Source organism: Monodon monoceros, unplaced genomic scaffold (assembly GCF_005190385.1).
Source record: "Monodon monoceros isolate NGI ecotype Baffin Bay Population unplaced genomic scaffold, NGI_Narwhal_1 Super_Scaffold_21, whole genome shotgun sequence".
Classification (NCBI taxonomy): domain Eukaryota; kingdom Metazoa; phylum Chordata; class Mammalia; order Artiodactyla; family Monodontidae; genus Monodon; species Monodon monoceros.
Genome location: NW_021703778.1, coordinates 148,529,548 through 148,556,282, shown reverse-complemented (window position 1 = coordinate 148,556,282; position 26,735 = coordinate 148,529,548). Strand labels below are relative to the sequence as shown.

At 48.4% G+C, this 26,735-nt stretch overlaps 1 protein-coding gene across 1 annotated transcript in view; it reads right to left on the bottom strand.

Moving 5' to 3' along the window:
• Positions 1–7,467: 7,467 nt before the first annotated feature.
• Positions 7,468–26,735, bottom strand: part of LRRC74A (leucine rich repeat containing 74A) — a 29,131-nt gene continuing 9,863 nt past the window's right edge. Inside the window, exons 6-13 of the mRNA XM_029237155.1 lie at positions 23,672–23,721; positions 23,240–23,321; positions 19,429–19,514; positions 18,867–19,061; positions 15,482–15,577; positions 12,842–12,988; positions 8,553–8,660; positions 7,468–7,665 (exon numbers count right to left, since the gene is read on the bottom strand). Coding sequence (XP_029092988.1) covers positions 7,468–7,665; positions 8,553–8,660; positions 12,842–12,988; positions 15,482–15,577; positions 18,867–19,061; positions 19,429–19,514; positions 23,240–23,321; positions 23,672–23,721 — 962 coding nt within the window. The remainder of the gene's footprint in view (positions 7,666–8,552; positions 8,661–12,841; positions 12,989–15,481; positions 15,578–18,866; positions 19,062–19,428; positions 19,515–23,239; positions 23,322–23,671; positions 23,722–26,735) is intronic.

Genomic DNA, 26,735 nt, shown 5'->3' with positions numbered 1-26,735 from the left:
ATATATATATATATATATATATATATATATATATATATTTATTTAAAGAAGGTCCCCAGATTGTATAATCTCAGGCTCCAAGAACCTGCATCTTCCCCTGAGGGGGCGGATTGAGCGTTCTGGCCCGGGCTCCGCTGGTGTCTCTGAAGCCAGCTGCATTGCTGCCTTTTTCAGGTACCTAAAAAGAATTCGATTTCACTGAGCCAGTTTAGAGTCCTGTTTTCTTAGAGCTGAAGCCGCTGTGCGGAGTCAGAGGACTTGTGGGATTGGAGCGCCCTCTGCTGGAAAAATTGAGGTACAGCCGGGAGAGCGGTACACGCCAGGAGTGGCTGCATTGAAACCCCACTGTTAGGATTCTGGCAAGAAAGCAGGCGGGTCTGGGGGTTAGTACGCAGGCAAGCCCCTCCTGTTGGGCAGGGACACATTCAAGTACACACACCGTGTCCTGTAATTCAAATGCGAGCATGCTTTTGTGTACACGTGTTCCATTTCCACTGCACCTGGGGTAACACCGCCTGGGATCAGCTGCAGTGCTATTCTGACCCTAACCTCCCGGAGGCAGCATCAGACCCCATAGGTTAAGGGCTCGGTCCCCCACAGACTGCTCCCACTTTGCTGCCAGCTACAAGTGGGGTTCCCCCAGGACACCTGCACTTCTGACTAGCCAGCTACAACGTAGGGGGTTCCCATCAAACTCCTCAGGTTTGGTAATTCACTGCAGTGACTCACAGAACTCACTGAAGGTGCTATACTGATGCTGGCAGCTTTATTATAAAGGTTATGACTCAGGAGCAGCCACATGAAGAGACATGCAGGGCAAGATCTGGGAGGGAGGCAGAGCTTCTGTGCCCTCTCCCTGTGGAGTTGAGGCCAGTCACCTCCCAGGAAGCTCCCCTGGACCCTGGCGTCCAGCGTTTTCACTGGGGTTTCATTACTTTTCATTCTGCAGGCATGACTGATTGAACACTGGCTAGTGAGTGAGCTCAATCTCCAGCTCCCTGTCCTTCTATTGGCTGAAAGTCCCAACATCTGCTTACATGGTTGGTGTTTCCAGGAAGCTGTCTAGGTAGGGGACCACCCTGGGTCACCTCGTTAGCATCACGAAGACACTCCTGTCACTCAGGAAATCCCAAGGGTTTTGAGGCATATGCCAGGAACTGGGAAAAAGACCTGTTATGCTCTTGATTATACGGTAGCATGTGGACACATGCGCAAGGGCTAGTCTCATTCAGCCTGGGCACACAGAAACAAGTCAGCCCCACCCCAGCTCATCCACAGACCCACTAAGAGGTGGCAAAACAACACAGCAGCCCCCCACCCCAGGGGTCACACCACTGTCCCTTCTTAAAAGGACCCGCTGAGCCCCAGAGAAGCCCCCTCCATCCCACACCACCCTCTGTTTCCCTTCCCCTCCAGGATGTCTGCTTCCTGGAGGAGAGCTGTTCCTTTCCTCTAGTTCAAGGCCACTGGTTGGCAGCCAGTGTTTAGGACACAGGCTTGCCTTGCCAATCATTGTTTTCTTTTGTTTAGAACCAAACCAAGCGAAACCAATCCCAAGCCCCTGTTTGGCAAGGCAGCCTGGTCCCCTGAGGACAGACACTGCCGCTGCCACTGCAGCCACATACCAGAGGCTGCAGTGTGCACTGCTGACCTGCAGGCCTGGCACCCAGAACCACGCCCACCAGCGTCACCGCTGCCACTGCTCAGGGACTCCATCCAGCTGCAAAGCCACAGCTGCTGGAGGAAGCTCTCCGTGGTCCTTGCTTCTTCGGAGGCTGGCCCCTGAACCGAGCCCAGAGACTGCGTGTCTGGTGTAGGCATGAGCCTACGTCCCAGCTGCAAGTCCCAGATGCCCCTCTCAGGACCTGTAAACTGGCGCACTCCCAGCCCAGGAAGGGGATTCAGACCTCAGGAGCCAAGCAAAAGGCCAGATGTCCACTGCACCCCGGCATTGCCCACACAGTGCTGCTGGCCCCTGGCCCTCCCACCTCCCTCCGATTTTTAAGATTCTGGGCAAATTATTTCGATTTCATGCAAGTTTTAAGCCAAAGCCCAAGGTTGGAATGCCTCCCACGGTGTTTCAAAGACCCAGTAGTTGGGTGTTTCAAAGATGGCTGCTCAGTTTGGCCCCTAACGCCCTCCTGGACCTCAATCTCCCCGCACTTCTCCCTCATAGGAGAGGAACCCCACGGTCATGAGGTCATGCTTACATTAAGCACTTACTGTGTGCCAGGCCTGGGGCTCAGTGTTTCACATGCAACTCTGCGGGGGCAGGGGTACCATTATCATCAATATATACAGATAAGGAAATTGAGATTCAGGAAGCTTGAGTGACTAGCTCAAGGTCACAGAGCTGATCATTGGTGAAGCCAGACAGAATTCAAACCGAGAACTGTCGAATGACAAAATTTGCATGCTTAACCACTTTATGGTTCTGGCACACAGAGATATTCCACACTCTTCCTTCTCATCTCCCATCTTACCTCCCCTGGCTCAATTTCTGAGCAACATAGTGGGCAGGGAGGGCACACCAACCTGACCTTGAGAATTCAGTCACATAGAGCATCACCAACTCTGCCTTAGCTTCCCTCTCCACTGGCCAGTCCAGCCTGGCCTGGAGCTCATGCTTGCTTATCAATTGAGTTATTTTTCTGTTTCTTACAGAAACGATGTAAACAGAGAAAGTGCATTTAAACTTCTCCCTGTAGATACAAAGCTGCACAGAAGCGACAGAGGGGCAGGGGAGCACAATGGTTAAGACCTCAGGGAGCCAGGGTCATATTGCATGGGTCTGCATCTCAGCCTTGCCGCTTACTAGCAGAAGACTTTGGGCGAGATGCTTAACTTCTCCATGCCTGTGTTTCCCCAGCTGTAAAATGGGGATGATTACAGACCTCACTGCATAGGGTCCCTGTGAGGATGCATAGAGCTAGCGCACATATATCAGGAGAAAACCATAATTCGAAAAGACACACGCACCCCAATGTTCATTGCAGCACTGTTTACAGTAGCCAAGACATGGAAGCAACCTAAATGTCCATTGACAGAGGAGTGGATAAAGAAGATGTGGTACATATATACACAATGGAATATTACTCAGCCATAAAAAAGAATAAAATATTGCCACTTGCAGCAACTTGGATGGATCTAGAGATTGTCATACTAAGTGAAGTAAGTCAGACAAAGAAAACCAAATAACATATGATATCACCTGTGTGTGGAATCTTTAAAAAAATGGTACAAATGAACTTATTTACAAAACAGAAATAGACTCACAGATGTAGAAAACCAGGGGAGAAAGGGAGGGGAGAGGGATAAATTGGGAGATTGGGATTGACATACACACACTACTATATATAAAATAGGTAATTCATGAGGACCCACTGTATAGCACAGGGAACTCTGCTCAGTACTCTGTAATGACCTGTATGGGAAAAGAACCTAAGAAAGAGTGGATATATGTATATGTGGATATGTATCTGTATATATGTAATGGATTCACTTTGCTGTACACCTGAAACTAACACAACACTGTAAATCAACTAAACTCCAGTAAAAATTAAAACAAAACAGGGAGTTAGTGCACAAAGCCAAACTGAGCTGGGCATGCAAGGAGGGCATGCCCAGGGTACTGTTCCCTGGCACTGCAGCTGACCCCCTTTGGTGCTGGGGTCATGGGCCAGCGCCTCTGGGCCATCTTTGACCTGACAGCCTCTCCTACTCCTGCAAGGCCCCTCTCCCTCCGCTTTGGTCTTCAGTTCCTGCTGGGGTCCTGCCTGCAGCCTCCTGACATGGCAAGCTGATAAAGCACCACTCAGCCCATTGTCAGTGGGCGTGTTCCTTGTGCAGTACCCTCACCCGAGGGAGGGGACTGAATGTTTATAGAGCTTGTGCTAAGCGCTGGATTTTCTTCCTCACAACAAGAGTGCGAGGTAGCTGTGAGTAACTTTGATTCATAATGGGGACACCAAGCCTTGGACAGGTCTGCCCAGGTGTCAGGCTGCTAGACCCTTTGGGGCTGTGATTTCATGTCAGGCTCCGTGGGGGCAGAAGTTTAGGAGATCAGGGAAAGGGCATAGGAAGGACTGCAAAGCAGTCTGATGGGCGCACAACCTTCAGGTGGATTTTGGAGCTGACGTGACACCTAGTGGCCACAAGTAGAAACTACTCCACAGTAGGGCAGGTTCCAGGGCAATCCGCAGACAGGCAGGGTTCTGGCTGGGCCTACGTGATGGGGGGTGGCAAGTGTCAAGGGGTGGCCTGGAGGGTCGGGGATGGTGGCTTCCCCATATCTCCATCATTCCGCCAAAGCTACCCAAACAAAAAATAACATTTGATGAGAAAATGTGCTGCTTTTTCTATTAAAGATGAAGGAAAGAATCTTGAGAAAACTTGCTGTTTTTATTGATCCCTAATCTATAATCCATAACAAATTTTGATACTTCACAGCCTAATAATCTTCAGGGTTCCACCCAGACACCAGTAATTATTGAATGCTCAGTTACGGGCATGGACTTGATGGAGAATTTTATAGATTATAATAAACTTAAAAGACAGGCTCCCTGACTTCAAGGTGATTTGATTTATTTCGGGAGTCAGAGCAAAGACATCTACATACCCTGATGAGTAGGGTGGACGTGAGTTTCAGCTCACAAACTCTTTATTGCATTTCTTTACTTTCTTTTCATCATCCTAACTTTGACTGAGTCCATACAACCGTCCAATGAAAATTCAACTTCAAGTTAAGACTTTGAATGAGGGAAGGGAGGGGAAATATGCTGTGGGGAGGGGGACACAGATTATTTCAAATAATGATTCTGCCAGGAGTGAGAAGTTTTTGCATCATCTCCACCCTCGATGAAGAAACAAAGTGAAACCTGAGGGCTGGTGCCTTGATTCCCAGATGCCATTCCAGCACTTCACTGGTGTTCCAAAGTGTGGGTTCCTGGGCACCCCCCAAACTCTCCCAGCTTTCCACCACTTGCCCAAAACAATTGCCAAGTGAATGAGGTTTTTCATTTCACAGGTATTTTTTATTGGGCACTTACTATGAGCAGGCACTGTGCAGGTGCAAAGGAGGTGCACAAGACACTTCCTGCCCTTGTCCATCCCAAGGGTGACTGGCAAGGTTAATCAAAATCCTTGAAGGTACCCATTCCCCCCACCTGCTCAGTATATGCTGTTCTTGGCTAAACCTTCTCATCTTTTGCTAAGCTCCTCATGCTTCCCCAGTTTTCCAAGGAATTTTACAAAGAAATGCAGAATGGCAGATCCCTAGAACAGATGGGGATCCCTTTTTTCAGCTGTCCCACTTTTCAGGTGGAACCATGAGGCTCCAAGTTCAGGTGGCCAGCTCCTGCCGGGCCACGGCTAGATGCCAATTCCCTGAGCTCTCTCCACGTGACCCCCTGGCATTTGCTTCTAAAGGCCCCTGTCCTCACTTCCTGAGCATCTGTTCCCTCTGCCACTGCCTCCTGAATCTCAGCAGTCTCCCCTTGACACAGTTTACAAGCACTGTGATGACAGCTTTTGTGCACTGACCTTCTCCCCACCGCTCTCTTCCACCACCTAGCAACCCCACGCTCTCCCAATTTGTTCTTTTGGCTCTTAACGAGGCCACCAAGGACGTGCCCCCTAAAACAGAAGAGTACTCCCTGGGGGAAGGGCATGCCACCAGCAGCCTGGAGACCCAAGCTAGACTTTATTGCCTCGCTCACAGCCTTGGTGTCTTTCCGCCGAGGTTCCAGCCACAAGCCAACGTGCCAGGAGTTCTCTGTCACGGAGGCTTCCTTCCAGACCAGACGTGTTGCTATGCCTTCGTCATTTTCAAGAAACTGGTTTGGAAGGTAAGGGGATAATGCTGACCACCAACGTAGCCCCGTGGCTGATCGACAAGAGTGTTGGGACAGGCTCGAGTCCAAGCGAGACCATTTGTAAACCCATCTCTCATCTCGGCAGAGTGTTGAACATGGTGAGGTTCGACGTCAGCACAGGGATGGGGATGGGTTTACGCTGTGGGCAGGGCTTTGGTAGCAGACACACTTGATTGCAAGTACGTGGGAAAAGCTATGGAAAAGTGCACCTGGGATTGTTCACGAGCGCCCTCTGGGAGGCAGCAGGGGCTGTGGGGGCAGGTAAAAGAGGCCCTTCACTTTCTCCCTGGTATACTTCTGTGGATTTAGAATTTTTACAAGTAGATATTATTTGTATCAAAAAATGACGATGAAAAAATCATGCAACAGTAAAAACGACGACCCTGCTCTTCAATTGGAACCAACAGAGCTGCAGTGTGTGACCTGAGGGGAACTTGAGGTGCCCACAAGAGCTCCCCACTTGGGTCCTGAGACCCCAGTTCTGCCTCTCCATGGCCACGTGACCTCATCTGCAAAGCTGGAGGGTTGCTGGACCTGGACTCCTGACCTCTGCCCTGTGCTCTTTCCCACCAGCCTCCCAAGGAACGGGAAGCCGTACTTCAGGGAGGGCAGGCGGGGAGGTCCAGGACGCAGGCACAGAGTAGGGGGGCCTGGGGCGGTGTGCAAGCCTGAGCCACCCTGCGGGTGTCGGGGGTGCTTGCCGGATGATGGTGTCACTCCTGAATGACAGCATCGTGTGCCAGCCCCTTATGTGCATTGTCTCCACTTGATTCTTAAGAGAGTCTCTCAGGTGCTGTGGTTATCACCCCATTCTAAAGACTTGGAGACTGAGAGCTCTGCGCACGGCCGCACCCTTACTAGCTAGGGCAGGGTTGCAGCTGGGTCAGTCTGTGCGGTGGTTTCTCCACACATGAGAGATGCTGATGGGGGCAAGGACAGAGGTATTGGGAGAAGGCTGTGGGGCAGGACCAGATGGGGGCCTCCTCTGACAGACTCCTTAGGGATTCCATGAGACGACAAGCCGCAGGGCCTTATGGACCAGCCTGCAGGCCAGCAGGGTTCTGCAGCCTCGGCGAGGAGGAGTGGGTCCTGGGACCACGCAGACCGGGGTGCTAAGGCCACAGCTGCCCCTTTCTGGCCACAAGCACTGGGCTCTGTGCTTTCCTCCTCTAAAGCTCCGATCATTATTCACAGCATGGGCGTGATACCAGTGCCCGTTGGGCGCTGTGAGAATTCAGGCACCCGTCTGGTGACTGGCGGAGCACCTGGCACGTGGTAAGGGCTCATGGATGTTGGTTGCTGTTATGACCATTATCATGGTCCTTTCCGAGCTCTTCAAGGAGTTCAGCCTAAGTCATAACCTGCCTGGTTGCCTAAACTCCAGCAGTGTTGAAAGACCTGCAGTTCCTCAGTGCACCGTGCTGGCCCACACTTCGGGCTTGGTACTTGCCGTCCTCTGTCCTCTTGTCTGTCTGTGTGACACCCCCTTCCCCCCAGTGATACCTCCTCTTTGGGCCACTGTGATACCTGTACACGCCCCCAACTGCCCCTCTCGCCACACCAGGGCCTAACCATTTGCTGTTTGCGTCACCTCCTATCTGTTATAGGGCGGCCCCAGGAGCCAGGGTGCCTTAGAGGGAACCGGGGGCCTGCCCAGGGCAGAAGCGTAGCCCAGATAGGGCCGGGCCGGACGGTGGGGCTGGGCTGACCTGAAGTCCACCATATCTGTCTTCTCACCCAGCTTCTTTATCAGCTCCCTGACTTGGTACCGGTTTATGGGGACCTTGTTCTGCTGAGGAAGCAGATAGAACATGCAAGGTCAATGCAGCTCTCTGCTCCCCCCAGACCTCTCCCGTCTCCCCCCCCCCCCACACCCACAATGCCTCACTGCCCTTGGGACCACGGCTGGGAACATTTTCCTCAGTTCAGAAGAAACTGAACCCACACCATGCAGGGCAGGAATAAGCGTCCCCGCCCATGTCTGTGGGCCACTGCCCGGACTCCAGAGCCCCTCTTTTCTCTGGGGAGCAATAGGGGTGAAGGAGATGGGGACCCAGCTGGAGTAGGCGGCGACTTTGCAGCATGGGAAGTTCGTCCTTACCTCCCTGCTACCGAGTCTGGCCAGCCCTCTTTACCACGGGCCTGGCACTGAGGGTCTTATCCCCCCACCTGGACTCCCATGAAGTCCTATTCTTGCAGGGCCTGTCCTTCCTAGGGCTGCCCTGGTGACAGACCTCTTCATGCTTGCATTTCAGGGGGCCCTCAGCACCTCCATCATACCCCACGTGTGAAGGTGTGGGATTTCAGGCAAGATGATAGGGCCAAAGGTGAAATACTGGGGTTTGGGGATGTGGTCTCTTCTCCCACTCCCTTTTAAAATCTGCCCAGTGGCCACATGCAATGGGAGAAAGACCTAGGAGATGAAGAATGTGTGTCTTCAGGCAGCATCTTGGGTCACCAGTGGCACCCGGATGTGCAGTACAGAGAATGACTTCAGCAGGCAGTGGAAGGAGGCCTTAGGTGTCCCTCTGGGTCTAGATAAAGCAGTGGATAAGTTGGCTTCTCACAGCCAATCCCAAGGAGCTCTTTGAGGTGCTCATGCTGTGTCCTGTCTGTCTCTCACACACACACCCCTGCGCGTGCACACATAGTGCCTGCGTCCACTAGGAATCCACACACCTGTATCATAGCTTTCCGGAACTCGCCCACAGGCATCGTCGTCTCTCCACTAGGGTTCAAGCTCCTGAAGAAGTCCAGGACTGAGATTTTGTGTTGGTCTGCATAGCTCTGAGAGAAGCAGGAGACACCAGGAGCCTTGTAATATCTATACCAACTCCCCCCAACACCCGACCCCCGCCTACCCCAGCTTCCCACCCCTGCCCGCCCAGACCGAGGTCTGAGGTCAGGCAGAGCCACACGCCACAATGCTTCTGTGTCTGCCCCACCCACACTGAGCAGGCTCTCCTCCCATTCCACGTTCCACAGGTGGAAGGACTGGAGTCGACACTGCTGAGCGAACTGTGGGAACAGTTTGGAGGGAATAGGGCGGTGATCATGTTTACATGTATTATTTAGTTTTGAAGTTGTCCTGCTAAAACTAGCAAAGATGGTGCTCTGTGTACGTGGGTGGGCTGTTGTTAACTCAGAGACCAAAAGGCCGAACCGCAGCCAGGTAGTGGGACAGGCAGGACAGGCTCCCGGTGTTCACAGAATTCTCATCGTTTTATACGAATACTTATATGGAGACATACTGTGTTAGAGTATTTAAAAATAATATTTCACTGTTTTCAATTCAAAGATATTCCCTACTCACATTTTAAGGAAAGTATAGATTAATAGAAAGAAGAAAATTAAAAATAACCCATAAATCCAGTCCCACCATCCAGAGGTAGCACCTTGATGTATATTTTTTCATCTACCTGTCTATCTATCTATATATCTACCTGTCTATCTATCTATCTATTAAACATACTGTTTTATAAAGTGCACTGTATTAATATATTGTGAATTTTCCAATACTATTAAAATATTCTTTTGGGTCCTTTTTTAGTATCTTTTTGTTTCTTTTCCCTTCTGACTCTCGAAAGGCCATAGGCAAGGCCCAGCTTTCTCGATAGATATTTCTGCAGACACCCTGCTCACAGAGGAATTCCTTGGGGATCAGTCCCTGGTCCCTGCTCTCCTCTCCCCACACTTCCCTCTCTGGTGCGCGCTGCCTACACCAGCCCACCCCGGGGTGAATCCCACCTACGCTTCCAGCTCTGCATCCCCAGCAGCTGCTCGCAAGTCCATGCTGAGCCCCACCGACACCTCAATCCTACACGTCTAAAGCAAACCTCAGTCAGCTGAATTCTGCAATCGGTTACTGAGTGCCGCGGCAGATACCATGGGCGGGCTCTCAACACCCACTCCGCTTCCTTCACAGCCCGCCTCTCTATAACACAGAGGCTGGAAAATTAAAACCAGAATTCCCCAAGCCCCCTTGAAGCTACGGGTCAGAATGGGATGGGTTTCGCCAAGCCCTTGGGTGATGCATATGTGTGACCCTTGTGATCTGGAGAGAGCAGGCTGCCGGCAGCCATGGGGGTGGCTTCCGAATTCAGAGGGCGATTCCTGATTCGGCGGCTTCCTGACCTAGGCAGAAGCAGCAGTCGTCCTGGCTAGCCAGTTGGGGTGTCTGGGGAGCCATTTCTGGAATCTAAACGTAGAGTCTTTCTTCAGCCCTCCTAGTGTCTCTGGGGTCTATCGCTGGTAATAGATCCCTCTTTGCTTAACCTAGTGGAGTGGATTCTGCGGTCAGCAACTAAGAGCCTTGATGGGCATAAGGGCCTGTTACTTTGGTAGGTGCTTTTGATAAGACCCAGCATAGCTCCTGCCCTGGAGGAGTTCAGAGTCTTGTGGTGAAAGGGTGAAGGAGAGGGCTGCAGGAGCGTGTGGCAAGGGCATATACTCTTGACCAGGAAACCTGAGAAGGGTTGCCCGAGGACGTGACACTCTGGTGCAGACCTAGAGAGTGAGGAGGAGTGAGTGAGACACAGAGGAAGGGTGTTTAGGCAGAGGGACTCAGAGTTAATGTTAAGAGAGAACTGATGCAAAAAGGAATGGGGAGGGACTTCCCTGGTGGCGCAGCGGTTAAGAATCCGCCTGCCGATGCAGGAGACACTTGTTCGAGCCCTGGTCCGGGAAGATCCCACATGCCGCAGAGCAACTAAGCCCGTGCGCCACAACTACTGAGCCTGCACTCTAGAGCCCACGAGCCAAAACTACTGAGCCCACGTGCCACAGCTACTAAAGCCTGCGCGCCAGAGCCCGTGCTCCACAACAAGAGAAGCCACCACAATGAGAAGCCCGCACACCCCAAGGGAGAGTAGCCCCCGCTCGCCGCAACTAGAGAAAGCCCGTGTGCAGCAACAAAGACCCAATGCAGCCAAAAACAAATTAATTAATTAATTAAATTAAAAAAGAAAAAAAAGGAATGGGGAGAAATCCAGTGGGGCTGAAATGTAGAGGAGGGTGGGAGGGTGGGAGGATGGGAGGGATGAGGCCAGAGCGGGAGGCGGGGCCAGGGGGCAGTCCCTTATCCCCACAGGACTTCCCTACTGCTGGCAATGTTTCCACCGTTCTTTTAGTCCACTGGGCTTAAAAATTGGGGGTTATCTTTGGCTCTCTCCTCTCCCCACACAGCTCCCTTCTCCCAACACACACACACACACACACACACACACACACACACACACACAACCACTCACCAAGTCCTGGAGATGCTCCATAAAGATATCTCCTACATCTGTACCTCCACTCTCACTGTCATTTTCAGCCAAGTTACCGTTCTAGATCTGGAATACTACAATAGTGTCCTCATTGGTTTTCCCAGTCTCATATTTACCCCCTCAGTTCATCTCCCTCCCCGTTGCCAGAAAAATTACCCCTCAGTCCTGCTGGATTTACATCACAGCCTCTGCTCAACAACTCGCACTGGTTCCCTGCTCCCTGTGGACTCAAACCTCACTCTGAGCCTAAAATCTGAGGACTGCTGCATCCAGCTCTAGCCTCTCTTTGCAGCCTTGACTCCCAGGCTTCCCTGTGAGACCAGAGCCACACGGTCCGGTTCCCACGCCTCAGACACACTGCGAGCGACTCCCGCTCTGCTCCTTCGCTGGTTGGCATTCTCTTCCCTCCCTCTCTCTGTTGCTCACCTGCATCTTTTCCCCTTGTCAAGGCCCTTGCCCAGCCCCACCTCTGCCAGGAAGCATCCTTTTCTGTTTGTCTGCAGTGACCTCTGGTTTGGATTGTATTTGCTACCTTTGTCACTTGTTTATTATTTATCATATGACACTTTCTATTAGAAATGACTGTATCTGTCCCATCTTCCCAACCCGATCGTCGGGCCCCCGAGGGGAAGGACTGTGGTTTACATTGTATGTATTGTTGAGGCTCTCCTCTGGGGTCCCTTTTCTACACTGTTTTAAAACAAGGAGCAAGCTCCCACTTTGCATCGGATAACCCCATTCCCACTCTTCTTGCAAAACAGGCTTCCCCTCAGTTCCATCATATTACTTGAAAAGATATAAAGATACTTGATACCACTTTGCCTTCTAGAACTTTTCATACAATGATAGTTTTCATGCCAGAGCTCTCCTCTTTGGTTCTGGAAACTAAGGCATAGAGCAGACCAACCAGGGGCAGGAAGCAGCCCCAGTGGCAAACACCATGAAGAACCGTGTTTACAGGGCACCTTCCCAGCTCCTGCTGCCTCAGGTGGTAATGGTCCTGCACCCAGCAGGAGGTGAGAGCTGGTGGTAGAAACGCCAGGCCTGGGCAGTCACTGCTCTGTGAGGCTGTCCGACCAGAGGAGCTATAACATCCCTTCCAGCTCTAACATTCTCTGAGTTTTTATTTCCACTGTTTCATCCGCCTTCTGTGACTGTCAGACACAATCTAAGACTTGAGCCAGGGGCAAGGTGACCATGAGGTATAAAACACTTGAGGGCTCCTTGTTAGCTGAAGCCACCAGATAGCCATCCTGACCACAGGGTCAGGACATTGTGGCATCCCTACCAGCTATTGGAAAGAGCCTGCATGAATTGTGTGCTTCTTGCCTGCCAAGCATTGTTCTAAGTCATGTGTAGTATAGAATTTAATCTTCACAGCAGCCCTGCTGGGGTGGGTACTATTATCACGCCCATTTTACAGGTGAAGAGACTGAAGTACAGAGCACTTCAGTCACTCGTCCTTGGTTGCAATGGAGGAGCCTGGCTGGTAGAAACCATCCTATTCCAAGGCCCTCCCACTTCAGCCAGTTCTCAGTCCTTCCTCTGGGAGCCAAAAGGAATATTCCACAGCTGAGATGTTCCTTGTCAGCGAGGACTATGCAGACGCTCTGGGGAAGGAGAAACTCTAGGAAGCTGAGCCAAAGGTCAGCTCTTTCCAGGGGTCCCTGGGGGCTCTGAGAGGAAAGCAGGGCTCACCTGGATCAGTTTCACAGGGCTCGTCCACGTGAACAGGTTTTTCTTGTTAGAGAGGCCTTGCACTGCTTTGTACATCACGTCCAGCTGGGGGTGGACGGCACACACCCCATCCAGTATTTTCACAAACTGCTCTGACACCAGCACATTCTGAAGCAGGGAGAGAGGGGACCCGTCCGGGGGAGGGTACTGCCATCGTGCCATCTCCCAGAACAGCGGACTCTCCCAAGCAAAGTCAGTGTGTTGTCTTTTCTAGTTGGTTCTGCGGTGCTGCTCCTAGACTGGGACGGTTCACCTTTTTTAGAGCTTGTGGTTTGACCTGTAAGTTTCCCACGTGATTTTGATCCTATGTCCTAGTTGGGTGCTGATGGCCTGTCACATACTGTCAACTCACTCTGCTCTCAGAAGGTGAGCATTAGTGTCTGTGTGTGACAGATGAGACACAGCTGTGGGGTTACGAGACTGGTCCCCAAACAAAGGCCCTGAAAAGCCCATTTCTACACCAGTGTTGGTCTTCAGAGCAGGTGCCGTGGCAGAGAGCATCCCTCATTCCAACCATCCCGTCACGGCTCAGAACGCACTGGGAACGCCCCCCTGTGGAAGTGGCCTCTGAGCCGGGTTGGAGGCTGCAGGAGAACATGTGGTCTGTGAAACGGTGTTTGATCAAACCTGGCCTCCCTCAGTGTGATCGACCTGCTTCATTCCTCATATGTGGTTCTCAGTGTCTTTTGTCATTTCAAAGAATTAGATCCATGCTTAAGGGCTGAAGACTTACTCCCTCCCCTTTAGAGACATTCTAGAGAAAGTTCTAGAAACATCTACAATGAAGGGATTCCAACACCACTTAGAGCTACGGCGGCATCGTTGATAAAAGGGAAGGAAAAGTCCAAATGAGGCCTATTTTTTCTGGAAGGCTGGTGGAGTGGCAGTGAGATCCCAGCTCATGGGTTTATATGCCATCTTGGGGCCTAAACAGCACCATTTCTAACGTTTCCTCAGACAGGCAGTGCTGGGGTTCATACCTTCCAACCTGCACTGTGGGGGGGGGGCGGGGGGGAGGAGCCAAATGCTAACAAACTGGGACCTGTGGTTGAGATTCAGAGGCAGCTTTACGGGGTGCAGGTCACAGCTATAGGATGAAGGTGGAGAGGGCCTCTGAAAAGGAAGACCCATGAGCGCAGGAAGGAGCCTGGGGTGGGGAGGAAGGGGCGAGGGAACAAAGTGAAAAGAAAAGCAGGTATTGTTTTATAATTGGTGGCAAATTTTACTTATTATTCAGTTCCAAAAAGCTTGGGTTTCAAATTCAAAATATCATCACTGATAGAATTGTAAGGTATTAAAATCTTAACAAAACATCACATTTATGTGGCATTAAACAAATGTAAAAGGACTTTAACACTGTACCTTTACAGAACTCTAGAATAGGAGGCAGAAGCCCTGCGTTTACTCCTTGCTGTGTTTCTCACTTGCTGTGTGGTCCTGGGCAAGCGACCTAACCTCTCTGTTTCAGTTTCCTTACATGTAAAATGGGAAAATGAGGAAATGTACTTGCTATGGGTTGAATTGTATCCCCCACAAAAAAAAGTGTTGAAATCCTAACCTCCAGTACCTGTGAATGTGACCTTATTGGGAAATAGGGTCTTGGCAGGTGATCAAGTTAAAATGAGGTCATTAGGGTGGGCCCTAATCTGATATGACTGGTGTCCTTATAAAAAAGGGAACACTGGGATATGGAGACAGACACGCCCACGGGGAGAAGCCACTGAGGCTGAAGATAGAGATTAGGGTGATATTTTTACAAGCCAAGGGACAGCAAAGATTGCCAGCAAACTACCAGAAGCTAGGAGAGAAGCAGGAATAGATTCTTCCTCACAGCCCTCTGGAGGAACCAACCCTACCAACACCTTGATCGTGGACTCCTAGCCTCCAGAACTGTGAGACAATAAATTTCAGCCACTTGGTTTGTGTACTTTGCCATGGCAGCCCTAGGTCATGGATACACTCTACCTACCTCCCAGGGTAGGACTAAATGAACTGGTGTCTATAAAATGAATTTGGGGCTAAAGAAAAGAGTATAGAATAGTAGACAAGTATAGGATATTGTTGGCACCAGCTCCCACCTCTAGGATGATTCCGGCAAGAGTAGCTGGCAGAGCGGAGTCACCTCCTCAGGCTTCCCTCCTCCATCAAGGTTTTTTTACACTCAAATACTACTCTGAGTAGGCTGAGTCATGAAATGAAAACACAGATCTGCACATGTTTTAATACTCAGAGTCTAAAAATCCTGTGATTCTGGAAGCATTCTAAGGCCCAAAGCCATCCATCGACAAAGCTGATGGTAGACAAGTCTGTTCTGGGGGTCCCCCTGCCTTTGCTTCTGGTGTTCCTCCTCTCTGCCCTCAGGCCCACTGTTGGGGGTGCAGGTCCTGGGTTCCCAGGATCTGGTAAATAATTTCACACCATGATGTTTTTGACCGAATGGCTACTCCTACGGAAAGGACCTCTGGAAGGGGCAGAGTTGTACTCTAAAAGGAGTAGCCTTTTCATGGAGCAGTTCTGTGAGGGCCCTGAGGGCTAGAGCTGGCACAGTGGCCATGGTAACTGGCTTGCTCCCAAGTACAAGCAAACAATTTGATCACTTACGGAAATGTCAATGTCCTCCATCTTGGATTTGGGGTTCCTCTTGATGGACAGGATAAGTAACACAGCCCCATCCATACTTAGAGGGTTCAGGTAAAGCTGTGGGAGGAAGGGTGAGGCAGAAGGAGGCAGAGATGAGGACAGGAGAGCCTGGCTCAGAGCATGGTTTCCATTTCCTCCCATCAAATCTCAATCCCTGTCTTCCTCCCAGACTTCTCTGTAAGCACCCATCTCCCTGTCTATTTGTCATCCATTCACTTGTCCATCTCACTGCTCATCCATCCATCCATCCATCATCCATCCATCCATCCAACATCCATGTGCCAGTCACTGGGTTAAGCGCTGAGGGATGCACAGGCAAACATGACAAGATCTCTGCCCTCAGGTAGCTTACACTCTAGAGGGGGACACAGGCAAACAAGCAAATGACATCTGAAGTGCGATGATGGCAATGACAGAGGTACCCACTGGTACCGTAGAAAACAAGGAAAGGGACGTCCAGTATGGTGGAGGGGACACTTGAGCTAAGCCTGGCAGGACTAATGGGGATTAGCTAGGGATGAAGAAGGCAGACAGGACCAGAGGAGGGAATAAGAAGACAAGGGGGACTTCCCTGGTGGCACAGTGGTTGAGAGTCCGCCTGCCGATGCAGGGGACACGGGTTCATGCCCCGGTCCTGGAAGATCCCACATGCCACGGAGCGGCTGGGCCCGTGAGCCATGGACGCTGAGTCTGCGCGTCCGGAGCCTGTGCTCCACAACGGGAGAGGCCACAACAGTGAGAGACCTGCGTACCGCAGAAAAAAAAAAAAAAAAGAAGACAAGGGAAGGCAAGTGCAAAGGTGCAGAGGTGTGTGGGGAAAAGTAAACGTTTCATGAGCAGGTGCAGAGAGCGTGAGGCTACAGAGCTGTGATGGGTCAGATTGCACAGGACCTTGGGGGCTTAGCTAAGTACTCAGGGCTTTATCTCAACAGTACTGTGAGCCACTGCAGCGTGGTATGGAGGTTAACAGCAGGGCGCACGGAGCCCATTGGCTCTGCTTACTAGTTTTCTGGTCTTGTGTTAGTTCCCTGACTACTGTGTACCTATCGCCTAGGGCTGCACAGAGGAGTCAATACATAACTTCAGGTAAAGCATTCAAAAGAGTGCATGGTACATAGTAAGCAGCCAATGAATGTTACTTATTATTATTGAAGGCTTTCAGCTGATGGTTTCCTGATGCGGCTGACCAAAACTCTATGTCAGGGGGTTCCCAGGCTCTTTCAGTACTCCAGTGAGAAAAGACAGCCTGGAGCCCTGCCCTCATAGGGCTTAGCATCTAGAATCTTTGGTTTGACTCACGTGCGGGGGGAATTCCTTATTTTTCCAAGATTAAGAAAAGGAGGGCTGGGGCTGGCTGTGGAGAGCAACAGATAATCCCTGTGGCAAAACTGATGTGGCCTCCACATACGACCAAACTAAAAGGTATATTTTAAGCTTTTTTCTTTCACTTTTAAAACAATTTTAAAAATTAAAATAAAATATTTGGTCATCGTAGAAAAAATTTTAAAAGCAGTAGAAAAAAATGTTAAAATTGCTTATATCCCACTAACCAGAGAAAATCCTTTGCCATTTTGCTGAGGCAGTATTTTAGTCTTAAAATTCAGATTCTCTGAACTTTCCTTGGCTTCGTTGACCACCGACCGAGGCTCAGTCCTTTGCAGGCTGGGTCAGTCTCTCTTCTCTGAGTCACACTTGGTGCCCCTCCAGCCAGGCCGGCCTCTGAGCTCCCCAGTCACTAGACGGCCACCTGGTCTGGTCTGCAGTCACCACGCTCCGTCCACAGGTTGGAACCTGACTCCCTGTTGTCACCTCAGCAGCTCTAAGGTGGCTGTCCTCTCAAATGGTGGTTCACCTTCACTGATTCCTAACTCCCATTCTTCTTCTACCAGCACCCCCATGTCCTTGGTCCCCCCGAGTCATCTCCACATCTTGCGGGAGTTGGAGCTGCAGTGGAAAGCCAGGTAGAGCTGACATCCCTCTGCCTCTTGCTAGCTGCACGGCCTGACAAGTCAAGTCACACAGCCTCAGTCTTCTCATCTGACAAGTGGGGCTACTGGAGCCCGCTTGGCAGGGCTGGGCCATGAAGAAGGAGGCAAATCACTTGATATGGAACCTGGCTTGTGGTAGGAGTCCCAGAAAGGGGACCTATTAATAGAAGTCCTCATCTTACATCAGTTCCCAACTTCCCATAAACTTCTATGTTATAAATTAGCATCTGTGAGCAAATTGATTTAAAATGAAATATGTATTCATTCTTTCACTTAATAAATATTCAATGGGCATCTACTTTATGCCCAGGACTCTGCTAGGTACGGGGGATATAGTAATGGGCAAAGCCAAACACGTCTTTGTCCTCAGGAAACTTTCGAACTAGTGGTGACAGTCAAATAGTCACTCAAATGAGAGTATAAGGAAAAACTCCATTGAGTTCTGCGTGAAGGGGCAAACAGGATCTGAGTGTTCCTGCAGGGTCCCTGGGGAATTGCTGCTCCAGCTGTGCTCTGAGGCAGACCAGCAATTGAGGCCAGTGGAGGGAGCACTGCAGGCCCTGCGGGAACGGAGATGAAAAAAGACCCTGAGGCCATGGCTGGAGTGCGGGGGAGAGTGGGGGGTAAACTGAGGCTGGAGGAGCACACAGGGTGAGAGAACGGGATTTGAGCAACGGAGGCCATGGTGGGGAGGGCCTAAGTGGGAGGAGAGTAGGTGTGGGTGGGGACGGGAGTCAGATTTACGCTCAGAATCTGCACTCTGGCCGCAGCGTGGACAAAACCTGGAGGAGCGAATTCCCTGGTGGTCCAGTGGTTAGGACTCGGCGCTTTCACTGCCAGGGCCGGGGTTCAATCCCTGGTCTGGGAACTAAGATCCCGCAGGCCTCTCAGCAAAGAAAAACAAAGAAACTGGAGGAGACCCAGATGGGAGCAAAGAAGACCCTACCCTGTGCCAGGGGAGAGCAGAGGGTGACACTGGGTTTACAGCAGAGAGACAGCCAAGAATGTACGCACATATGAAGCACAAGGTAGATTTTCTCTCCAGCAACATCCAGCCCCATCGTCCTGCTGCCCCCATGCCAATACACATAGACACACACGTGCATGAACACACATGGACACACGGACACATACACAGATGCACACACATGGAAGCATGGACACACGTGAATGCACGGACACATACATACACTGATGCACACATACATGGGTGCAGAGACACACAGATGCACAGGTATACGCACATGGATGCACACACATGGAAGCACGGACACACACGAATGCACGGACACACACACACACGCACACACACAAATGCAGGCACAAGATGGCCCGTTCCCAGCTCGGGTGAAGACTACCTTCAGAACTTTGAGGCTTTCATTCAACTCCAATCCTTTGCTGATTTTGGACAGCCCTTCATTGTTGATGTTGTTGCTGCTGAGGTCTAGGTAGGCCAGGGAGTTGTTGAGTCTGAGGACCTCCCCTAAGGCTGCAGCCCCCTCGTTCCCAAAGCTGTTCATGGAAAGATCCAGTTTCTTCAGGGACACGTTAGCCTGCAGGGAGAAGGGAGAACAGCAGCGGCATGAAGACTGCATGCAACTCATCCAGCCAACGGGCCCCAATTTTTGTCCCCTGCTGTCATCCAGACAGGGTGCTCAGTGGTTCCCAGGAGGGAGATCAGCCAGATCTTTCCAGATCCCTCCCAGCTGGGCTCAGAGTCTCCAGTACTCTTGAGGCTCATTCCCTTTGGGCTGAGGTCATTCCCTACCCCCTAGTTAAACTGTCGCCTTGAAGTACCCCCAAAGATGCCAGCTAGGTTTCAGCAGGGTGAATTTACCCATGGGGAAGGGTTCAAGGTGGCTGACTCAAGGGCTTGGCCGTCCTCACCGGGGCTCAACACGCCACTCCCGGAGGGCTTACCCGGAGACCGCTGCACAAGGCCACCACTCCCTGGATGTAGAGGTGGTTCCAGCTCAGGTCCAGCGACTGGAGCCCCACGTTGAGGGCTGTGGGAGGGAAGGAGTCATCTCAGCGTCCACCACGCCCCAGAGAACCCAGTCTCAGGGTTGGCAGAGGTCCATCACACTGGGGATAAGGATCTCTCAATCCTCATGCAAAGCAAAACACAGAGGTAATAATTCGTCAGTTATTCATTTAAACACAAAATTCTAAGATGATTCCCAAGGCTGGCAGCAACGTGGTAAAATACTCATACATTGCAGGTGGCAAGCAAATGGTATACTCTATTTGGCAAATACTATCTGGTCACAGACATTTTCGTGTTAAAATCTGTTTACTCTATCTCACAGCAATATCACCCCTGAGACTCTTCCTAAGGAGATAGTACAGGATTTAAGAAGAGCGACATGCTTGTAGATGTTTTCCCTGGCATCACTTATAAAAGTAAGGTTTGTGACTCACAGGGGAAGGGTAAAGCATAACATAAATATCCATCTGGTGGAAAATTAAACAACCATTGAAACAGATGGAGAGAGCACGGCAAACCTTGTATTTACATAGGGACACTATGATGGGCATGGCGTGTGATACCACGCGATGTCTTTTTCATGGAGACCTATGGGAGCAGTGGAGGCCTCAGAATTTCCATCCAAGAGAGCTTTAGGGATACAACCAGGTGGAAGTGTGGAGGCATCAGGCTTGTCTAGAAGTTGGGTTTGCACAGAAATTGCACATTTTTTTAACTTAAAGATGCTTTTGCTCACGTGCTACATAGGGCTGGGAAAGCATCCTATTTAAACACTTCATCATTGTTATTTTTATCTGGGGAGGGTGGATGTGCCGAGGACACCATTGGAAGGAGAGACTAAAGTGCTCTTGAAGGATTACTGAGTGGGAGGAATCGCCTTCAGGCCCAGGAAAAATGTGTTATTCTGTTTTATTTATTTATTTTATTATTTTTTTAAAAAATCTTTTGCTGCATTGGGTTTTCGTTGTTGAAAGCGGGCTTTTCTCTAGTTGCAGCGAGCGGGGGCTACTCTTCGTTGCCGTGCATGGGCTTCTCATTGCGGTGGCTTCTCTTGTTGCAGAGCACGGGCTCTAGGCACACGGGCTTCAGTAGTTGTGGCTCGCGGGCTCTAGAGCGCAGGCTCAGTAGCTGTGGCGCACGGGCTTAGTTACTCCGCGGCATGTGGGATCTTCCTGGACCAGGGCTCGAACCTGTGTCCCCTGCATTGGCAGGCGGATTCTTAACCACTGCACCACCAGGGAAGCCCCTGTTTTATTTTTTATGGACAGAACACTCTGTACTGATCATGTCTTTCTCGTGTCAACCACCAGGACAGACTTTCAGGAAAGTGCACAATACCTTCTATTATATTGAGAACAAACTTTTGTCCTGCCTTCATTCTCTCTCCCTGCCTGTCTCCCTCATCCTATTCTCATTTTTCTCTCCTCTTCTGTGCCAAGTCTCTCACTGAAGTTAAACCTTTTTTTTTTAAAAGATTTTTTTTTGATGTGGACCATTTTTAAAGTCTTTATTGAATTTGTTACAATATTGCTTCTGTTTTGTGTTTTGCTTTTTCGGCCACGAGGCATGAGGGATCCTAGCTCCCCGACCAGGGATCGAACCTGCCCCCCTTGCATTGGAAGGCAAAGTCTTAACCACAGGACCATCAGGGAAGTCCCTTAAGTTAAACCTTGCAAGCCTGCCTCTCTTAAATGGCCACAAAATTAAAATTTTAATTCTGTTCTCAACACTTACTAGCTTTGTGACCTTAAACAGTTACTTATCCCTCCCGTACTTCTGTTTTCTTATTTATAAAATAGAGATGTTAACCTGTACAAGGTTTTTTTTGTGAGGATTGATGTAAAAAGCCTAGTATGATGCCTGTCACATAGTAATCATCTTATATTCGGTAGCTTTAATAATAATAAAGATTCTTTTAAAAACTGCATATAGGGCTTCCCTGGTGGCGCAGTGGTTGAGAGTCCGCCTGCCGATGCAGGAGACATGGGTTCGCGCCCCGGTCCGGGAATATCCCACATGCAGCGGAGCGGCTGGGCCCGTGAGTCATGGCCGCTGAGCCTGCGCGTCCGGAACCTGTGCTCCGCAACGGGAGAGGCCACAACAGTGAGAGGTCCACGTACCGCAAAAAAATAAAAAAAAAAAAAAGCCCTCCACGGCCAAAAAGGAAAACTCGACTCCTAACTCCTGCCCCCCGCCCCCATACTGTTACTCCCTGAGTTTTCCCTCTAAGTAAATGACACCTGCCTCTAACCAGTGACTGAAACAAAAGAGTCGTGAGGCTACCTCTCCCTTCCCTCCTCCTTCACATCAGCAAGTCCTTTCGGCTTTACTTGCAAAGTATATTCTGAATCCATCCACTGCTCAGGCACTACCTCCTCCCTGAGCTCACGCTGTTGTCCTGTTTAGCCTGGACCCCCACACCAGCCTCCTGACCAGCCTCCCTCTTCCATTCCTGTCCTCGTCAGCTGCGGGCTTCACACAGCACATCTGCCCCTGCACGCCGTACCGTTTCGCCCCACGTTCACATCCTCCACGACTCCTCGTCGTGCGCCGCGTGGATCCCAGGCTCCTTGCGTTCCATGGCTCCCGCGGCCCGACGTTAGCGGCTGCAGGCAACAACCTCTTCTCCTTCCATCCTCCTCCCCTGTCCCCTCTGCTCCAGCCACACTGGCCCCCCAGTTCCTCAGACAGGACGCGCTCCATTCTTTCTGCCTGGAGCCCTGTGTGTCCAGACCCTAGCACGGCTCTTTTTTCTTTGATATTCAGGCTTCAACAAAGAGCCACCCTCCCTGTGGGGCTTCCCTCACCACTCCATCTAGATTAGCGTCCCATCCCCACTGCTAGGAGTCCTTTCCTTTTCTACTCATTCCCCCCAGGAATGAGCATTTAGGTTTCTTTCTTTTATAACACTTTTGCAGTGAAACCTCCGCAGACATCTCTCGCTGTGTATGTGTGAGAGCGTCTCTGAGACACGTATAGAGGGGAACTGTGTCATAGAAAATATATACATTTTTGACGTTAGTAAACACTGTCAAATTGTTCTCCAAAGTGCCTTTACCTAGTAGACTTGTGAGTGTTCCTATTTCTTGCTTGTATTAGCCCTTGATGTTCTCTGACGGGAAATTTTTACAGCTCTGCTAGATGACAAGGGAGATCTTTTTGTTGTTTTATTTTTCATGTTTCTAAACATGGGCACTTGGCTTTCTTTGGTCACTGTCCATATGCTTTGACCATTGTTTCATTGGGAGTATTTATCACTGCCTAATGGAGCTATAGGATCTTTTATCAATATTCTGAAGAGTAATCTTCTATATGATACAAATGCTGCACATTTCTACTCCTTAACTATTGCTTGTTTTCTATCATTGCCCCACAATGTCTTTTATCACAAGCAAGTTTTAAACCTACCGTTGTCAAATATATGAATCGTTTCTGTTACAGTTTCTGCCGATTTCTGTTTAATAATCCGTAGTCTCCCTGAAGTCAGCAAGTTACTTCTGTCTACGTTCTTCTAATCATTTTAAAGTTTACTTCCCACATTCAGGTGTCTGCTCCATTCAAAGTGTACTTCGGGTGTGGTTTACATCGCTTTTTATAATCAGAACGTTCAATAACAATAAGAAACCGGAGATGCAGCTCTGACAAGCTATCATACCCCATGTCCCTCTCCTTTGCTGGTTCCTCCCTCCGCGGATACCCCATGTCCCTCTCCTTTGCTGGTTCCTCCCTCCGCGGAAGACTCACCCAGCATCTGCCCCAGGTACTCTCCTGCCTTATCAGAGAATTGGTTGTGACTGAGATCCAGCGACTTAATTCTGTAATTGGTCTAGAGAAAGAAACAGTGCAGAGAGAGGTAATTTTTGTCTTCTTTGTGACTGCAAATACCTCTCTTAGAACAGTGTGGGCCCCCATATGCCAAAAATTAAGTAGACTAGTGTTCTTAGACTGAGGACAATTTCTTGTTCATTTCCTGCTGAACTGTTGATGACTGCTGCGAGAATTTAGCACCATCCAAACAGTCCTACCACTTGCTGAGGTTTTTGATAGGATTGACGGAGTCTAAATACTCACCATCTCCCTAAATCAGGCAAGTAGCCTCACCTCCCTGTGCTCAGAGCCACCCATCTCCCGGGGCATCTCTCACGTGGCTGGCTGCACCCACCCCTTGCTTCTTACCGATAGGGCTTGGCAAAACAGCTCTGCGGCTTCTTCCTTGAAGTTATTTCCTGTAGTGAAGGGGGGCATTAGCAATGTTCTCCAGACTAAGGCTCCCTTACTCTCCATATCCTAGCCCTGCTAGTCTCTTGCCTTTGGAACAATCAGACGTAGAAAAGGTGGCAAGTACTTAAAGCAAATGTTTGGGCATAGGCGAACACAGGGGAAAAAAGGCAACCAGTTACCATCTCTTTAACAGTCCTTCCCTTCTCTCTCTGCCATGACTGTCCAGGGAGTTCCAGGGGTTGGTACACCATACCCTGTGCATCCATTGACAGCATCAACCCCTAGCCTAACGCCTAAAATGTGTAACATCATAAAAATGCTAATCCAAGTCTGAGCAGCAGGGTTGGGACTAGAGGGATGAATGAGGCACTTGAAAATCTCAGTAATCACGATGGGTAATATCTTAATATTTTAAAATCCAAATCAATGCAAAAACATCTATGATGAACCAAATTTTAAATAAAAACAGGATCTGACCCTGTACTTGCACGGCCAGGCCTCACTCACCTCACCCCAATCTGTCCCTGTTGGATCCTGTTTTTTATTTAAAGTGCTGATTTTTTTTTCATCATGGATTTGTTTTTGCATTAATCTTCACTTTCAAAAATGTTGCATTATGATATTATTTACTTGGTTACTGAGTTTTTTTGTTGCCCCTTAAGTTTTGTGGCTGAGGTGAGTGCCTCCCTTATCTTACCCTAGCCCTAGATTGCTAAGCAATCTAAAACATTGGTGATTTCCAGAGAATAAATGGCACAAACCCTTACACCCAAATTTCTCCTTTGAAATCTTAATAAGCTCTATGCCTCTAGCACCTAAAAAGTGCTTGGCACATAACAGGTGCTCAGTAAATCCTTACTGAATGAATGAACAAATGAATGAACTCACTGAAACACAAGTACTTCTTTGGCTGTTTCTGGTACCAGTGCAATAAAATGAGATAATAATCTAGTCAATGTATAAAATTAGGCAATCTATTATTCAAATTGTTGTGTTTATACCATTGGTTACCAACAGTGCCTTGGCTGTAAGAAATCATTTGGGAAGCTTGATAAAACACAGATTCTTAGATCCCTCTCCCTAAAGATTCTGATTCAGCAGCCTGGGATAGGGCTGGGAAATTTGTAGTTTTGCAAAGAGCTTTCTGTATTAATATTATATTAGAGGTCTTAGCCAATATAACCAGAAACCTCTCTAGGAGCTATAAATATTGGAAAGAAGAGACGAAAACTTCCATTGTTTGCAGACATGATCACTTACCTAAATAATCCAAGAAAATTAACAAAATGTTAGAACTAGTAAGATAATTCAATCAAGTGACTGGTAATAGGCTCAGTGTACAAAAATTAATAGCTCTCAAACATACCAATAATAAGTATTGATAATTAGAAAACGTGATAGAAAAACATTCTATTCTCATAAGAATAAAATGGTAAAAGACCTAGACATAAAGCTAATATGAAATATGCATGACTTATAATGAAGTAAAACTATAAAATTTATTGAAGAACATAAAAAAGACCTGAAGAAACCATGTTCTTAAATGAAGGTATTCAATACTTTAAATATGTCAATTCTTTCCTGAATTTACCTAGAATATTAAATATAACCCCAACCAAAATCCCAGTAAGTTTTCTTTTTAATGGAACTTGACAAAATGATTCTAAAATTCAACTGGAGGAGAAACCACACAAGAATAGCCAAGATTACTTTGAAAAAGGTCAGACTTTGTCCACTCAAACATAAAATATATTATAGCATATCATATAATTATAAAACTAATATATTGAATATTACATACTTGATATATCATTTTAATTACAACTAATTATTATATTATATAGCATATTATAATTTTAACATTCTAAGCATACTAAAACAGTACAGTGTTGGCATAGAAACAGATTAATGAGGTGGGATAGAGACTCTAGAAAGGAACTTATATTTATATGGGAATTTAATAGATGGTAACATTCAAATTAGTTAATGGTAGATTATTCAACTAATGATGCTAGGGCACCTGGCTGTGAGTTTTGGAAATAGAATGTTTGACTCCTACCTAATGCCATGAACAAAAAGATGTTCTAGGTATATTGAAGGTCTACATGGAAAAAAACAAAATTACAAAAATATTTGAAGAAAGTAAATATTTTTAAATCTGAAGTAGGAAACCATTTTTTAAGCAAGACTACAAAAATTAAATCCATAAAAGAAAAGACTGATGAACTTGACAACAGTAAGTATACAAACTTTCATGTAAGAAAACACCATGAAGAAAGCCATATGTAACATTCAAGTATGAGTATCTGTAGTATATAAAGAGTGCCTAACACTTAAGAATACAAACAACCCCATATAACAATTGGCCATTTCTTAGAAGAAGAAATTAAAATGAAAATAAGCATCTGAAAAGATGTTCTATTTCAATAGTAATGTGGGACTGTAATAAAGATAATAATAGTGGTGAACAGTTATTGAATACTTGCGTCCTATATACTGTTCTAGGTGACTCAGATTTTAATTAACGTAATCCTCACAATCACTGCCTGAGACAGGTAATATAATTGTCCCTAGTTTATAAATGAGAAAAGTGAGTCACAGAAGGGTTAAATAAATTGCCTAGTGTCAAAGCTGGGATCTGAACCCAAGTACTGTGACTTCAACACACTTAACTGTCTGGTTCACAAACAGCTTGGTAATAACCCTTCTGGTGGAGATATAGGGGAAACAGACATTCCACTGGTGGAATTATAACCTGGTATAGTCTTCTTAAGGGAAATTTGGAAATTAATTTTTAACTTCACTAAAACGGGTATACCTTATATTGAATAATTCTGCTCCGGGGTGTCTGTAGAAATACTAGAACATGTGCTCAAAAGATGCATGGATAAGAAAATACTTTAAAAATTATCTGGAAGATTGAAAAACTAGAAATGACCTAAATGTACTCCCCTTCAAAAAGGGGGATATTACATAAATTATGCTATAATCATACCATGAAAAACTACCCAGGAGTTCA